We start from the raw sequence: 15,427 nt of genomic DNA, 5'->3' as shown, positions 1-15,427 counted from the left end.
CATTGTAGTTTATGATACAACTAATATAGTATGATTTTGAGAGATAAAAGATGCTTCATTTTATTTTACAATTCTTTTGTATTTCCTTTTTAATTTATACACCAATTTATATGTTTGCATAAGTTTATCTCTATAGTTTTTATAGTTATTAAATATCAATGACAAAGAGAAATAAACTCTTAGTTTCTATTTATGTGTAGTAGGTTTTGTTAATTTGCTGAGAATACATTTTATTTATGTATATATATTATTTATGAAGTTTAAGAAATAAATTGACTTATTTAAAATAAAAAAATTTATAAATGTTATTTAATTTCAATTCAAATTGATTATAAATTATAGTGTTGTTTTGTCATTCGTTTGAGAAAGTGGGTAGATTTCGGTTAGAAAATTAATTGTTTTTTTTTTTTAATTTTTACGAGTTCAATAATTTATTGAGCGTTTTTTTTTCTTAATTCGAGAATTTTACTTATTTATTTTATGTCATAATTATATTGTTTTACTTATAAAAAAAATATTTTTCCATATTAAAATTTCTAGTTTGAATATATAATTTAGTTGCGTAGGTTATGAATAACATAACTTTATAAAAATAATACAAATTTAACCCTTAAAAGTTAAATAAATTAGGGGTTTATATATTTTTCCATATTAGTTTTCCATTGCTTAATTTAAGTTTCAAACATTTGATCTAATTCTAAGAATAGTATTTTTCAAATAAGTCTTAACAATAGTATTTATCCTATCCAAGATTTGGACGTAAGTTTGGTAATAATGAGAATGGGAAATGATGATGGGTCCTGTATTGGAGAAATAGGTTCGTCCCAAATCTTAGTGCAAAGCTGCTAAACGTCGCATCTCTCTCTATTTCTCTCTCACTGGATCGACTCCATGCCAATATCAATATCAATATCAATATCAAATGTACAAGTTCATTTGCTATAGACTTGCTACAATTCAGTGGTAAAGCTATCTGATCGATCTCCATGGTTCATTTCATACAAATGATTCTTACTTACATTTATTTGACTGAAGCTCGTTCTGAAAATCTGTTCAGGTCATCATCTGGTCTTTCATGCTGTATTTGTTGGAGAGATGAGCAAGGAGAGGCAACCTGAACCCCTGGATTTCTTTATTTGGACAGTTGAGGTATGCATCATGCATGTATATATAATAATTAAGTTACTATATATATATATATATATATATGTATTCTGCTATGGGTATTAATAGATCGATCATTCTTTAGACTGTTTTAAGATGAATTAGAGTTTTCAGTATGAAAGTAAGTGGCTGCTGCTCTCCAATATTTACTACTAGCTAGTCCTGTATGCTGTAGACGATATTGTTGATTGAGTACTACTGTGTAATGAGTAATTTTGCTGATTGAAGTGTGAATTTCTGGTTGTGGTACACGTAAGGATGTTGGGTTGTGGTTAGAAGAGATAAAGTTGGGCAGCTATGGTGAAATATTCAGAGAAATGGGTGTAAATGGAGAATACTTGGAAGGCATGTCAATGTTAACAACAGAACAGATACTTCGCTTTATAAGGCGATGCCACATGAAATGGGGGGATTTCATAACCCTCTGCAAAGAACTCAGGCGAATTAAAGGTCATCTTCATCATTCTTTCTTCTAATTATAATTCTATACAATGATAATGAGTATATATATGTTCTGTATATTTATAGTTGCTTGCCTGAAAGGTGAACAAAGGATACGGAGGCCATGGTGGGCTCCTCCTTGTTTGGCAGTTGTTTTTGTCAAGGCAGCAAACACCAGTAGAAGACAGGCAAGAGTTGTTTCATTGAAGCTTGAACCTTGATCCCATCTTCCATCCCCATCCTTTCCATTCCATCTATCTATGTATGTATTTTCAGAGTATCTATGTTTCTTCTTTCTTTTCTTTTCATTTCATTTCCTTTCAATACTTTAAGTTGTCCCAGTTCTGTTCTCTATTTATAAACCTCCAATTTTACTTTAAAGTTTGTAAACATTTTGAAATAGACCCTACAAATGACCATTTATTATGATGAAGAAAGAAAAAAAGGAAGAAAGATAAAAGATTTAAGCTTACCCAGTTTTTTATGAACCTTCAGATAAGAAACACCTCACTACTAGGACATGTTACCCACAGGGAGAAAACATAATTCAAATCAAGATTGTCTTTAACAGTGTATCGGGTGCCTAGGTAAAACATCTCTCAAATGATCAGTCATAATAATAGACCACAGAGCAATTCTTATACCCAAATTACTCATTCACCATATTATACAGTATAACACTAAATTTTTGGTATATTGAGTGAGCTTCAAATGGGGTTCAAAATTTGTAGTATATTTTTTGTTATACATTGTACAGTTATAATTCACTTTTGATTCAATTGGGCAAGTTTGAAATCACAATCAGTGGATGTAATGTATAGTAGTAAAAAAGCTAAAATGAGAGATTCAATGAAGGTAGCTCGAACACACTTGAGAGGGTGTTCAATAAGATCTTTAATCTCTTAGGAAAAAATAGATAGATTCAAGACATTATAATTATTGTACAGTTTTTTTTTTCTCTTCTCCCTGTTCTAAACCTTCCTGATGAGAAGAAAGATTTTCATGTCAAGATCGAACTTTTGTGCATAACCCGGTTCCACATTCAGTTGCATCAGCAGTCCGGAAAAGGAAACGAGCATCTCCCTGCAAGCAGGGCATTGAACAAAATGTATTTGAATTTCAAAATGCCAAACACATTGAATTAAGTGTTTATTAAAAACTTACACTTTCTTGCTCCTTCCAGCATCTTCTGGGATTCTATATATCTTCCCATGCATCACATATTCAAATTTATCAGCAAGTGTCTTCCTCCCACCCTGAAATATCAAAGCAGGAGAATCAGAGTCTAAATTAGGGTTTCTTCTTCTTCTTGGTCTTCTTAAAAGCAATGAAATGAAATGGATGAATATGACAAGACATATTAGTTTATTATTACCTGAATGAAATAACCAGTATCTGGAGTTCCATCGAGGTTGAGAGTTGGGACAAGAACCATATTAAATTTATCACCAACATAAAGAGGATATATCTCAGAATTGATATCCAGTTGCATCTCAATGTCCAGTTGCTGACTCCGAGCTTCAATGCGGCTCACTACCAAAGTATATATACATACATATAAAGCATCAGCAACTGCAATTACTTTTCATATAGCATATTTGATCAGATCAAATCAAATCAAATTTAAAAAAAAAACCCTGGTTTGAGATTCTACATCATCATGAACTTTGGGTTCTAAAGCAGGAAATGAAAGAAAACCTCTATCAAACTTCTTGCCATCAGCATCCACCCGCTCGACTGTGAATATGTCTTGTAGAAGGGGTTCCGCCATTTAGCTTAGCTTAGGGTTCACTCCCTCTCCTTTCTGCTTTGAATCGCTTTCTCAAGAACAATCCCTTCTCAAAAGCAGATTAAAAAGCCAATATTTTTCACCCTGGGGAATAATCACAATTAAGTCCTCTATCTTAATTATTTAGGTTCAATTCTTAAAATAAAAAATATTATATATTTTTTCAAATATTAACTTACTAAATTTTAAAAATATATATATATAAATTCAATATTTTAATTTTTCAAATTAAAAAAAAAAAAATCATTAATTTAACCCGTGGTGGTGCTGTAAATAATAAAATAATAATATATTAAAAAAATAAAAATAAAAATAAAAATATTTAGAATTACTATTCTTATCCTTAAAAAAAATTGAAATTAATAATTATAAAAATAGAATACCAAATCTTAATAATCTTAAATAAACTATTAAAACTAATAATTACAATTGTTAAGTGGTTTAGACTTTAACCACTTAATTAACATGTTCAAACAGGCTTGTTATTTTTAGTCCATTATCTTTAAAGGAGATTAAAGCCCATATGAAGGATCGGCCTGCTGAACAAAATAAAAATCAAAAAAAAAAAATAGGAGGGGAAGGAGCAGCCCAGTCCGTTCGATTATTGGCTGTTGCTGTCTGCAAGAACAAAAAAAAAAGAAAAAACAATAGAGAGAGAAATCGGGAGGCACGAATCTAAGTTGAAAACGCTAATCTCCATCGATTTCATTTCATTGTTCGAGCTCTAGGCGGCCGAGCTCAAAACTCCAGATCGTCTAGTGCCCATTAGCAGGGAAGAAGACCGATCAATGTAAGGTCTGTTTTGTTTTGTTTTGTTTTGTTTTGTTTTCTAAGCTGCTGTATTTCCGATCTTGAGTTTGTATATGAGGAGAATTGTTGTCTTGAAATATCAATTGCTTCAGTGAAGCACCATTTTCTTAAATCTGTTATGTGCCCGTTGGATTGATTCAATTTGTTATTGTATTAGTTCTCTTAAAATTATACTAGATGTGTTTTATTCATTTATAGAGAAGATCCTAAACCTAGGTAATATGTATTTGATGAAGATGCTAGGGTTGAGTTTCGATTCAATTAGAAGTTGGCTTTGAAAATAATAGTTCCATTAGACAACTCTTTTGATTAAGCTAATTCTGATGATGTTTGATTTGATTAGGAAGGAAGTAAACCATATTAAAACCTAAATGGGGAACTACTTCATATATAATTATGCATTATCATGATTTGTGCCTCTGATGTCATTCGATGAAAAGGGAATGGAGTTGATAAGATCATTGAAAGAGAATTAAGAGGTTGAATTTATCTTTTAAATGTCTCCTGGGAGTCTCAAACTTTTCATCCTAGAAATTCGAAATATCCAAACCCTAAACACATAGTGGAAGCATGTGTAGCTGACTAGCTTCTCATGGTTTTAGGGCATATTTGTTCACTGTCATTTGAAATAGTGTTATCTTAGTCTTAGGTAAGAATATCGAAATCTATTGCTTAAAACTCTCTACTTTTGACGGTGGTCTTGAAATCAAACACTGGTGTATAGTGTATACCCAAATGCCTTTATCTAAAAGTGCTGAAATGTCGTATATTTTTCTCTGTTTCGAAAACAGCTTGGACATCCATCTAAGTTCCCAAATGGTTACTAATTACAATACATGATAGACAGTTAATTAGGAAAATGTTTTATTAAACTTGTTATGTGTGAGCCTCTGCAGTATGGGTGAATCATTTACAATCCAGATCAGTGCCAACTTAGTCAAGCAGCTAGCAGATGATGCTGAGAAATCAAAGAAGAGGACAAAGAGGCCAAAGCCAAAAGTACCCGAAAAAAGCAGTAAACCATTTCAGAAAATCAACGAAAAGCCAATTTTCAAAGATCCCCCCCATGTGGCTGCTGCTCAGGGAACAGGCCATGCTGGATGGCCACAACAACCTCTGTTCTTATCGCCACCATCTCCTTCTTTAGCAGTAAATGCGGAGTTGGAATCCATTCGTTCAACTCTGGATCAAAGTGAGAAAGTTCTCCAGAAATTGCAGAAGCAAGAAGAAGAGATGGTACGAGAAGTGACTGAAAGAGCCAAAGATCTCCACGAGAAGGAGTTCAAGCTTCCGAGCCAGAAACCAGTGCCCTGTTTATTTGAGAAAGATGCTTGCTCTGATTGTTACAGGGACAATATAATAAACCCTCTAAAATGTGCTGAAGCTGTCAAGAACTATGCAGACTGCGCCCGCAGATTCAGGCAGATGCAAACAACTACTACCGGCAGCGGGGTAAAACAGTAATAATTACACAATGTTTCCATTGTCGAGAAGAACTGAGAGACAAGAAGAAGAAGCAAATTGCTATTTGAAACGAGAATTTACTTGCAGTGTTAATAATTTTGAAACCTGTGTTTGAATTGGGGTTTCTTGACTATTACTAATACCCTCGATTGTAGTTGTACTATCATTATGATCATCTTGCAATGAAAGAAAATATTCCTAATTTTTGAACACACAAACTTTATTACTTTATTTCATAAATAAAAGAAGAAGCAAACATAGTTTGTTTGTGGGGTTGAGTAGCAAAAAAGAAGAATAAAGTGAGAAGAAGATTTTGCGATAAACAAAGAAAGAATTTATAGAAAAAGTCTGCAAAAGAGAACAAGAGAGAAATTCAGCTACGGCTATGAAACTTCACTATCATGCCCAGGACAGACAGCTAACTACCATGTTCCAATGTTTTTATATCTTTCTGAAGAAAATACTGGAATATAATTATATATCTTAACACATAATTAATCCTTATTCAAATCTTCTAATAAGAACATCAACTCAATTAATCATTGGAGACATTAGTGGTACAACACAACAACATATATTGTTTGTAACAGGTCAATTTACAATATTTGAAAATATATACCTTTTCATTTAGAGTTACGTTTGAATGACAAAATGCCTTATAATTAATTAAGGGTACCCAAAAAAATATAATTAAACACATTTTGTGTTTAAACGAAATTTTCTCTATAAGTGAATAAGCTTAAGTATAGTTAATTAAACTTACACTTGGCCTTGTTCAGTTTTGGGTTATTTAAATAACAAAAAAAATTTTAATCCATTAAATCACTTAATTCATTAACTAAAATACTAAAATTCCGTCAATTTTTTATTTTATATATATATATATATATCAATATTCCTAAATCTTTTTATAAAATAAAAAAAAAATCTTTTTTAGAATAATATCTCATTTAAATAATATAGAAATCAATTTAGCTACCCAATTCATGTCATATCATAGATTATACTCACTTTCTTGTAGTATATAGACTAATCTTATAAATCACGCAAACATTATGAAAAATCTCAATAATAGTAGTAATAATATTTAGACCATGCAACTAATTAATTCAGAAAAAAAAAATGAAATGATTATTCTGTTACATTTTATTAGATAATAATAATAATAATAATAATAATAATAATAATAATAATAATAAATGTGATGATTTTTTTATCATAATCTAGGGGGTCGCGAAGAAATGAAAAGCAACAATCAGACATTCACGGGTTTGCAAAGGAACATGAGCGATGATGCAGACGCATCCCTGAGCTTACCACTGCCGGAGCCGGCGCCGAGTTTCTCATAATAATCGATGCAGAAAAGAGACAGCGACATCTCCATCTCTTGTCGGGTCCATGCCCGCCGGAGAACTGCTCTTCGCCGGGCCAGTCGGCTGAGCATTGGACGGATACAAACCATATAGAGTCTCCGGTAACCTCCAAGCGCAGCCACGACAGGGCGCACGGCGGTGGACGCGTTTCGGAAACAGAGGTGTTCCCATACAAGATCGTTACGCGATATGGAGGTCCATAATCGGCAAACGCAGGCGGCTACGCAGAGGGAACGGCCGTCGAGTCTTTTGAGGATCTCTGTCAACAGATCAATGTCATTGTTGATGCTGAATTTATAATTGTAAGACATTTTCTTCTTCTTCTTCGCCATTGCCATTGCCATTGCCATTGAAGAAGAAGAAGAATAGAGAGAGGTATTATTTTGTGGGTATTTGTAATAATGGTTTTGACTTGGGTGGTTTAGAAATTAGAAAATGTTAGAATATATATTAAATTAATAGGTAGAGAGAATCGAGTGAAGAAGAAGGAGACAAGGGAAAGACTCCAAGGGAGAGGAACTGGAACCAAAGATGAGGAGTGGTGTTGCATTATTAATAATACTTTTGTTTGTTTACTAGAATAGGGTTTAGGGTTTGAAAAACTTAGTCTTTAGGAAAAAAACATTAATGGGTTTTGTTGTTAGTTTCATTTTTCGAAGATTTATGTTGTGTTGTTGGAGAAAGTCATCCTCTTGCATGGATTGGCTAATCTCACATGCACTATAATAGAGTATGACCAACATACTAACATTGATCTCTTAAGCAATTAAAGGGCCCAAATTAAAGTCTATAAAAAGGAGGTAAGACCTAACCTAACCTAACCTTAGCTTAGCTAGGACTAGATTCAATAGGGGTTAAGTTTCTCATGGGTTCCAAAATAAGACCCTGTTTGTTTTACAGATAATGAATGCATGATTATAGATTAATTGATTGTTTTTGATGAATTGACCTATGATCTTTAACCATTTTTGTAGCTAATCTCCTTCTATTGACCCAAACATCCATTCTTGTCCCTTTTTTTTTTCAGAAAAAGTGTGTGTGTGTGTGTGAGATAGAGTAAGGGTTGGACTAGTATGTTGGACGCATTTGAGAAGCACATAACCAGACCTGCCCGATTCTTTGACACAAAAACAAACCAATCCGTAAATTCCGCTTTCAATCCCAAAAAAGGAAATTTTATTTTTACAATTTTTATTCATCCCCTCAAAATCTATTCACATTCATATCTTCTCCCAAATCAAAACAACAAGAACAGATGTTAATTAACTTAGAACCCAAATCAGGAATCGCATTCACATTAATAATACAACAAGAACAAGGTTGAACAAGACAAGATTCATAATTTATTGAAGCAGTTGGAATTCATCTCTTTCTCCTCCTAAATCCGTATCTCGTGCTTACAAATTGACCACCGACCAGACCGACCACCAACCCACTTGCATATCCTAGGCTTACAATAACCCACATCAACAGATCGTCGTCTCCACCATTCGACGGCGGCGGCGGCGGTGCTGCTGTTGTTTTCACTTCTCCGCATTTTACTGACAAGGGTTCTCCACACAATCCTGGATTTCCAATGTAAGAATCCACCGGGAATGTGTTGAATTGTTTCCCTCTAGGAATTTGTCCGCTGAGATGGTTATTTGACAAATCCAAAACAGAGAGTGAAGTAAGTGAAACCAGTTTTTGTGGGATTTCTCCCGTTAGTTGATTGTTGGATAGATCTAGCGATTCAACGTTCTTCAGCTTACCTAAAGATTCAGGGATAATACCATTCAGGTCATTGTTCGATAGGTTTAGTAGTTTAAGCATTTCCAGGTTTCCAATTGTCTCAAGGATCTCCCCTTCCAGATTGTTGCTCGAGAAATCAATGGCCACGAGCTCGTACAGAATGTCTCCATACAAGGTAAATACGCCTTTGTTCGTCAAGGTTATTGAAAAATCATACCAACTGAATATTATCCCGTCGATATTCATTGTCTCCATGTATCTCATCTCATGTCCTGTGTCGTTCTTCATTGATGTTAGATTTCTGAAAAATTCTGATGTCAATGCACCCGTGAAACCATTGTGAGAGAGGTCAATGATACGAAGATTCGTGAAAGGCGTATTGGTAATGGTAATGGTATCATCATCAGCAACTGTTATACTTCCATGGAATCTGTTTGATCTTAAAATTAGGATCTGCAATAGAGGAAGAACTCCAAGCCATGAAGGGAAGATATCATCTATAAGATTTTCCCCGAGGTTAAGAATCTCAAGTAATGAACAGTTTTCCAATGATCTTGGCACAAAGCTCTGCAAACGATTATGACTGAAATCAATCATCTTCAATTTACATCCCTTGGAAAACTCGACAGATAAACTCCCCTCAAGATTGTTGCTGCCAAGGTTCAACACCGTGAGAGAAGAACTGCTGAGATTACCCAAGCATTGTGGGATCTCGCCGATCAAGTTATTGTCAGACAGATCAAGCCATTGTAGAGAGTCTGCTTGACAAATCCCTGGTGGGATTCTCCCTGTGAAGTTGTTGTTCGATGCTTGATACAGAACCATAAATGGAGCTGGCATTGGGATTGATCCAGATAGCCCTTGATTGTTGCTAATATCCATTTGGCGCAAGTTTGACCATGGAAGGACATCAGAGCGCTCATTTAAGAAGTGCATCAAAGAGTTGCTCGAAAGGTCCAGAACCGTAAGAGTCGATGTACTCACGTTCCAAATCCAATTGGGTAACTGTTGAATCTTGTTTCCGCGGAGATTTAAGGTCGACAACTGGTCTTGATATCTCACAAAATATGGGATCTCTTCCAAATTACATGATCCCATAGCCAGGTAACTAAGATCCGGAAAACTCTCATTCGTTTTTCTGCTGTTGTTTCTTCCATTGAGCAATGTTATTCCGTTGTTTGAAAGCTCTAACGTTTGAAGTTTCTTTAACTCAAGAAAAGTGTCTATCTCAGTTTCACCGGCGAAGTTGTTGAAACCGAGGAGTAGAGACTCTAGATTTATCAGCCTAGAGAACCAGTTAGGAATCGAGCCCCGCAACTGATTACCCGATAAATCTAGATGAGTTAATTGTGTTGTATTCATCAAGTAAGAAGGAATTTCACCTGTCAATTCATTATCTCTAAGAAATAAACGAGCCAATTGCGATAGATTTCCTGTTAAAGGAGGAATCTCGCCCTTTAACTGGTTGTCTTCGAGGTTTAAATGTGTCAGTCGCGTTAAACCTGATAAGTTTGGAATTTGGCCTTGGAAACTGTTATATGCCAAATCCAGGACAGAAAGACCGGTCAAGTTACCAAGTGAATCTGGAAGTGGACCCGAGAAGCCGGATACACCCAAAGCTAGAATCTTTAGGGACGCGAGATTTCCAATTGTTTCGGGTAATTTACCCATGAAACTTGTGAATTGGAGTCTAATATCCTGAAGCTGGCTAAGTGAATCAAAACGTGGGAAACTGCCTGTGAGATTCTTGTTTCGGCTCAACCTAAGAACTTGAAGCGACGGAAGAAGGAATATTTGGTTTGGAAATTCTCCATATAGCCCGCAGCTCACCATTTGAAGATTCGTCAAAGAAGTAATATTTGCCAGAGAGCCAGGTACAACAGAATTTACGTTTGTTTCAGACAACACAAGTTGTTTTAAGTTTGCAAAATTCTGAACCAAGGTAAGTAAGTCAGGTTTAAGAAGCGTTAATGAATTACCCGAGAGGTCCAGCAAAGACAAATTTGTCAACCGCGAGATTTCAATGGGGACCTGCCCTGAAAAACCCGAGTTAGAAAGATTCAGGCTTTTTAAATTGGAGAGGCTACTACCAATACTGAATGGAATTTCAGAATCATTGAAGTTGTTATCAGCAAGATTAAGCATTTGAAGATGAACAAGCCTGAAGAGACTGCTGCTGGAGCTGATTGAACCGTAAAGAAAACTGCTGCTGAGATCGAGCCCAATTACAAGGCCCGTGTTCTGATCACACATTACACCATCCCACAAACAGCAACTACTAGTTTTACGATTCTTTTGGTCGAGACTACTCCAAGACCAAGAAGCAGTCTTTGGATGAGAAAGATGATCGGTAGAAGCTGTGGCATTGAGTGAAAAGCTTTTCTTGAACTGTAACAAGGCATCAATCTGATCCTCCATGGTAGACTGTGAACTAGTAGAAAGTGGATTGTCTGCACACAGAAACAAGAGCCAAAAGGAAAAAGCCATACTTTTGGTGAAAGGAATTAACTCCATTGATATGATGATTTTGTACTAGGTTTGAAGAAGAAGAAGAAGATCATCTTAAAGACCCTCAGTCTGTTAGTGCTTTAGATGTTTATTTTTTAGATTTGGATGTGATCATTTTAAAAATAATTGAGTAACTATTTTTTTTTTGTACAATTTGGTGTATTAAAATTGTTGTTATGATATCAATGAAAAGGAAATTAGGTCAATTCTTGTTAGTTATCAACTTAAAACTGATAAATCCTAAATATAATATTAGTGTATATCAGACTTAAAGACTTTGAAAGTTGACATTTTATATTTTCAATATGTTTGATTTATAGTTTACCATTGACGAGAACCGCAAATAAGGATGTTCAGAGGTTCATTTTATATAAACGGATCAGATAATTTACATATAGGTTTGATTAGTTGGGGTACTTCAACAAAATAATAAAAATAGAAATAAAAAGTAAGTTTAATAACATCTCTCAATTTCATACATAAAACAATGTAATTTTTAATCATTTTTTATTTTTCAAATTATATATAACAATTAAATATATTATTATGCACTAATTACAAACCATCTATAAATCTAATATTATTAGATTAACTAGCATATATCTCGTGCATTTGTACGAGTAATAATATAAAAAATCGTGAAAAAATATTACGTTAAAAATGTGATAGTATTTTTAATTTTATTTTTAGCCGTTTTAAGTTTATGGACGGGTCAACCCACAATCCGACCCAAATATCAATTTACTCTCACATGTATATCCAAATTAATCACACCTCTCGACCCGGCAATCCGGACACTTTAAAAATTAAGCATCATTATATATATATAAATTAGTTAGTTAAAAAGTTGAATTTATATTGTTAAAATGTCCCGCGTTCATCAAATTTGGTGTTGATTTTAAAATATAAAGTGTTATTAGCCTAGTTGGTTAAAAGGTTGTACTTGTTTTGTTATGTTGCAAGTTCGAACCATACCTATATCATTTTTAATTTAATTTTTAACCGTTTTAAGTTTATGAGCGGGTCAACCCACAATCCAACCCAAGTATTCATCTACTCTCACATATATATTCAAATTAGAGAGGGAATTTGGGGGAAAGAATGAGAGAGAAAATGACTTCACATCACCTCATTTGGAAAAATGGAAAAGTGGGAGGAAAAAGAGAAGAGAGAGAAATTATTTGATTTTTTCAGCGAATCAAATTATGACACGTCATCCCCTTTCTATATCCTTATATTTTTTTGAATAAACAAAATATCTTCAATATTTTTTACATTAATAAATTTAAAAAATGTTACACTTCGATTTTCTCTTTAAAAAAAAAAATCAAAGAGAAGTTTAATTTGTTTTACCCTTACTATATTTTTTTTTCTCTAAGGTTTAGTTAATATTTTATTTTATCTCTTTGATTTTCTCTAGAATTTAGATAAAACCTAGATAGCTAGAAAAAGAAAACAAATATAATATCATTTTGAGTTTGAATTCTTATTATCTTTATGTAAAACCTTAGAGATCGATTGTTCGATCAATTTTGTCGTATGGGTTGTACTATTGAAATTGTTCACTTAACTAATGATGACATCATTCCAGAAAAAGTATGATCATCGATCTTTTAATTAAACAAAACAAAATCGTATTTTATTTTGAATACACATGTATTACTACTAGATCATTCTCTTAACTATGCATCATTAATGTTTTATTTTTCTTGGGCTAGTCGATCAAAGAGAAAAAAAAGTTGCTTAAAAAATAAGGGAAATTTGACAAAGAGAAAAAAAAGTTACTTAAAAAATAAGGGAAATTTGACGAAATAACCCTCGTAAAAGGGTTATTTCCAAACTTAGCATAGGATAAATAATTTTTTCAAATATAACATTTTCCCTATGCAAAAAGACTTTATTGCCCTTAAATTAAAAATAAAAACAGTTTCTTTTCTCCTTCCCTTCACCCTTCAGCCGTTTTCCCTCCCTCTCCACTTTTCATATTTCCAAACACTCCCCGACGACGACCGATCCAAGCCCCCACTCCCCGACGACGAACCAAGCCCCCGAAACCCCACCTCTCCCCGACGACGATCCAAGCCCATGAAACCCCACCTCTCCCCCGACCCCCAAGGACTATCCGAGCCCCCGACGACGATCCAAATAGAACGAATAATGATCATCGCTGCGAATAACGATCCAACAAAACCAAAGAAACCGGAACGTCTTCAACATTTAGGTTAGTTTTTTGTGTTTCCGTTGCCTTCGTCGCCTTCGTCGTTTCACCGCTGAAATGGAAGAATGTTTAGGGTTTCGTCGTTTAGAGTCTAGGGTGTAGGTTAGGTCGTGGATGAATGGTTTTAGATTTTGATTGATTGGTTTTACGGTGGAATATACATCTGTCGCAGGCGACTGCGCATCTGTCGCAGGCGAATGCGCATCTGTCGCAGACGAATGCGCATCTGTCGCAGGCGAATGCGCATCTGTCGCAGACGACAGATGCGCAGTCGCCTGCGACAAATGCACAGTCGTCTGCAACAGCCTTCGACAGATGTATTTTAAACCCAATACGATTCAGTCAACCTTCGACGATGCATTTTAAGCCTGGTTTTGTTGGATCGTTCTTCGTAGCGATGATCGTTCTTTGTTCAGCTTGGATCGTCGTCGGGGGCTCGGATATGTCGTCGGGGGGCTCGGATATGTCCTAGGGGCTCGGACAGTCGGGGGCTCGGACAGTTGGGGGCTCGGATATGTCGTCGGGGGCTCGAATATGGGGTTTCGTGGCTTGGATCGTCGTCGGGAGAGGTGGGTCGTGGGCTTAGATTGGTCGTCGTCGGAGAGGAGGCGTTTTAGAAATATGAAAAGAGGAGAGAGAGTGAAAACTGAAGGGGAGAAGGGAAAGAGAAAGGAAATTGACTATTTTATTTATTTATTATTGTTTAAGGGTAATAAGGTCTTTTTACATAGGAAAATGTTATATTTGAAAATTTTATTTAGCCTATGCTAAATTTAAAAATAACCCTCTTACGAGTGTTATTTCGTCAAATTTCTCAAAAATAAAAGGTATCAATTTCTTTTTTCAAACCAAACATTAACAATTAATAATCTCACACAAAATTGATATATTTCTGAGGTTTATTATGTTATTGGGAGAAGGATTAAATAAGTCCCTCAAGTATTGGTCAGGGTACAAATTAAGCATAAAGTGGTAATGCTAATTAACTATTTCTTTCCAATTTTGCATTTATCAATCAACCAATAAACATCCTTCTAACTATTTGTTTGCTTGATTCTTTTAATTGAATTTCGCTACTAAAACATTTTAATATAAAAATAAATAATTTGTTATATAATTCTATATTATTACTTTTAAAGAAAAATTACCAACAAAATTTCAACTTCTTAAAAATCACCACTAGTTATAATTTTTTAATTAAAACATATTTAGTTTAAGTCTTAACAACAACATATTCTCTAAATAATCATGTGGTTTCTATAAAAATTTAACATGCCAAAATAACTAACTCTATTTAAATAATACAAAATATTTTTATAATTATGGTTAAAATATAATATTTTTATTGTATATGTAATATATGTACATATTTTATATATCAATAAATATATTATTAAAACTAATAATTTTTAAAACAATTAATTTAAAAATAAATGCATGTTGCATGCATATATATAAGATTTTTATTTATTTTAAATATATATATACACATATAATAATATATTTTATTAAAAATACATTTTATCTTCATTTTTATTTATTTATTTTATATTAAATATTAAAAAGAAAAAATATTTCATTTATTATAAATATTTATTTTAATCCATCAATTCTTTATTAGATAATATTATAATAAGTTATAAATTATATATATTTGTATATTATAAAATTTATAAATGAAAATAATTACAATTAAAATTTTTTATATTTCTTATAATTTTATTATCAAGATTTTATTTTATTTGTTAATGTAAACTTATTTATTTAAAGATAATTTTATAATATATTTAATTTAATTATACAATATAATATATTTTATTTATATAAAAATTATAAAAAGTATATCCAGTTAATTAAAAAAGATGTTAATATAAAATAAATTAAAATATATAAAAAAATAACTATAATTAAATTAACGTATTTATTTTA

The 15,427-nt window shown here is 33.3% G+C and overlaps 5 protein-coding genes across 6 annotated transcripts; 2 read left to right on the top strand and 3 right to left on the bottom strand.

Annotated features, from left to right (window-relative positions):
- Positions 1–793: 793 nt before the first annotated feature.
- On the top strand, positions 794–1,986 carry LOC124940157. Its single transcript, XM_047480640.1, has 4 exons — positions 794–963; positions 1,058–1,149; positions 1,422–1,614; positions 1,693–1,986. The coding sequence occupies exons 2-4, from the start codon at positions 1,096–1,098 to the stop codon at positions 1,824–1,826; spliced, it is 381 nt and encodes a 126-aa protein (XP_047336596.1). The 5' UTR covers positions 794–963; positions 1,058–1,095; the 3' UTR covers positions 1,827–1,986.
- A 440-nt stretch (positions 1,987–2,426) lies between these two features.
- Positions 2,427–3,457, bottom strand: LOC124937902 (DNA-directed RNA polymerases II, IV and V subunit 8B-like). The gene is made up of 4 exons (XM_047478234.1): positions 3,304–3,457; positions 2,981–3,138; positions 2,770–2,861; positions 2,427–2,688 (listed from the first exon to the last, which is right to left on the bottom strand). Exons 1-4 carry the CDS (start codon positions 3,374–3,376, stop codon positions 2,577–2,579), a joined length of 435 nt encoding a protein of 144 aa, XP_047334190.1. The 5' UTR covers positions 3,377–3,457; the 3' UTR covers positions 2,427–2,576.
- Positions 3,458–4,029: 572 nt separating this feature from the next.
- LOC124937900 lies at positions 4,030–5,875 on the top strand. Of its 2 annotated transcripts, none has more exons than XM_047478231.1 (2): positions 4,030–4,184; positions 5,101–5,875. In XM_047478231.1, the coding sequence occupies exon 2, from the start codon at positions 5,102–5,104 to the stop codon at positions 5,666–5,668; it is 567 nt and encodes a 188-aa protein (XP_047334187.1). In that variant the 5' UTR covers positions 4,030–4,184; position 5,101; the 3' UTR covers positions 5,669–5,875. The 2 variants fall into 2 exon arrangements, with proteins under 2 accessions (XP_047334187.1, XP_047334188.1); XM_047478232.1 differs by having other exon boundaries at positions 4,035–4,189.
- Positions 5,876–6,839: 964 nt separating this feature from the next.
- On the bottom strand, positions 6,840–7,435 carry LOC124937901 (F-box protein SNE-like). The gene has a single exon (XM_047478233.1). The coding sequence runs from the start codon at positions 7,389–7,391 to the stop codon at positions 6,924–6,926; it is 468 nt and encodes a 155-aa protein (XP_047334189.1). The 5' UTR covers positions 7,392–7,435; the 3' UTR covers positions 6,840–6,923.
- A 968-nt stretch (positions 7,436–8,403) lies between these two features.
- Positions 8,404–11,286, bottom strand: LOC124939713 (receptor-like protein 6). The gene has a single exon (XM_047480158.1). The coding sequence runs from the start codon at positions 11,284–11,286 to the stop codon at positions 8,404–8,406; it is 2,883 nt and encodes a 960-aa protein (XP_047336114.1).
- Between the last annotated feature and the right edge of the window lie 4,141 nt (positions 11,287–15,427).

The sequence above is a fragment of the Impatiens glandulifera genome, chromosome 5 (assembly GCF_907164915.1).
Source record: "Impatiens glandulifera chromosome 5, dImpGla2.1, whole genome shotgun sequence".
Lineage (NCBI taxonomy): Eukaryota > Viridiplantae > Streptophyta > Magnoliopsida > Ericales > Balsaminaceae > Impatiens > Impatiens glandulifera.
Note: the sequence above shows the minus strand (reverse complement) of the source record. Positions and strands in the feature narration are given on the sequence as shown.

Bases quoted from the DNA above. Each gene is read 5' to 3' on its own strand.
- LOC124937902 (XM_047478234.1), bottom strand. From the start codon at position 3,376: ATGGCGGAACCCCTTCTACAAGACATATTCACAGTCGAGCGGGTGGAT. The intron at 3,139-3,303 runs GTTTTCTTTCAT...ATACTTTGGTAG, and splicing joins TGGCAAGAAGTTTGATAGAG to TGAGCCGCATTGAAGCTCGG. The intron at 2,689-2,769 runs GTAAGTTTTTAA...CCCTGCTTGCAG, and splicing joins GCTGGAAGGAGCAAGAAAGT to GGAGATGCTCGTTTCCTTTT.
- LOC124937901 (XM_047478233.1), bottom strand. From the start codon at position 7,391: ATGGCAATGGCAATGGCAATGGCGAAGAAGAAGAAGAAAATGTCTTAC.
- LOC124940157 (XM_047480640.1), top strand. From the start codon at position 1,096: ATGAGCAAGGAGAGGCAACCTGAACCCCTGGATTTCTTTATTTGGACA. The intron at 1,150-1,421 runs GTATGCATCATG...GGTACACGTAAG, and splicing joins TCTTTATTTGGACAGTTGAG to GATGTTGGGTTGTGGTTAGA. The intron at 1,615-1,692 runs GTCATCTTCATC...GTATATTTATAG, and splicing joins AGAACTCAGGCGAATTAAAG to TTGCTTGCCTGAAAGGTGAA.
- LOC124939713 (XM_047480158.1), bottom strand. From the start codon at position 11,286: ATGGAGTTAATTCCTTTCACCAAAAGTATGGCTTTTTCCTTTTGGCTC.
- LOC124937900 (XM_047478231.1), top strand. From the start codon at position 5,102: ATGGGTGAATCATTTACAATCCAGATCAGTGCCAACTTAGTCAAGCAG.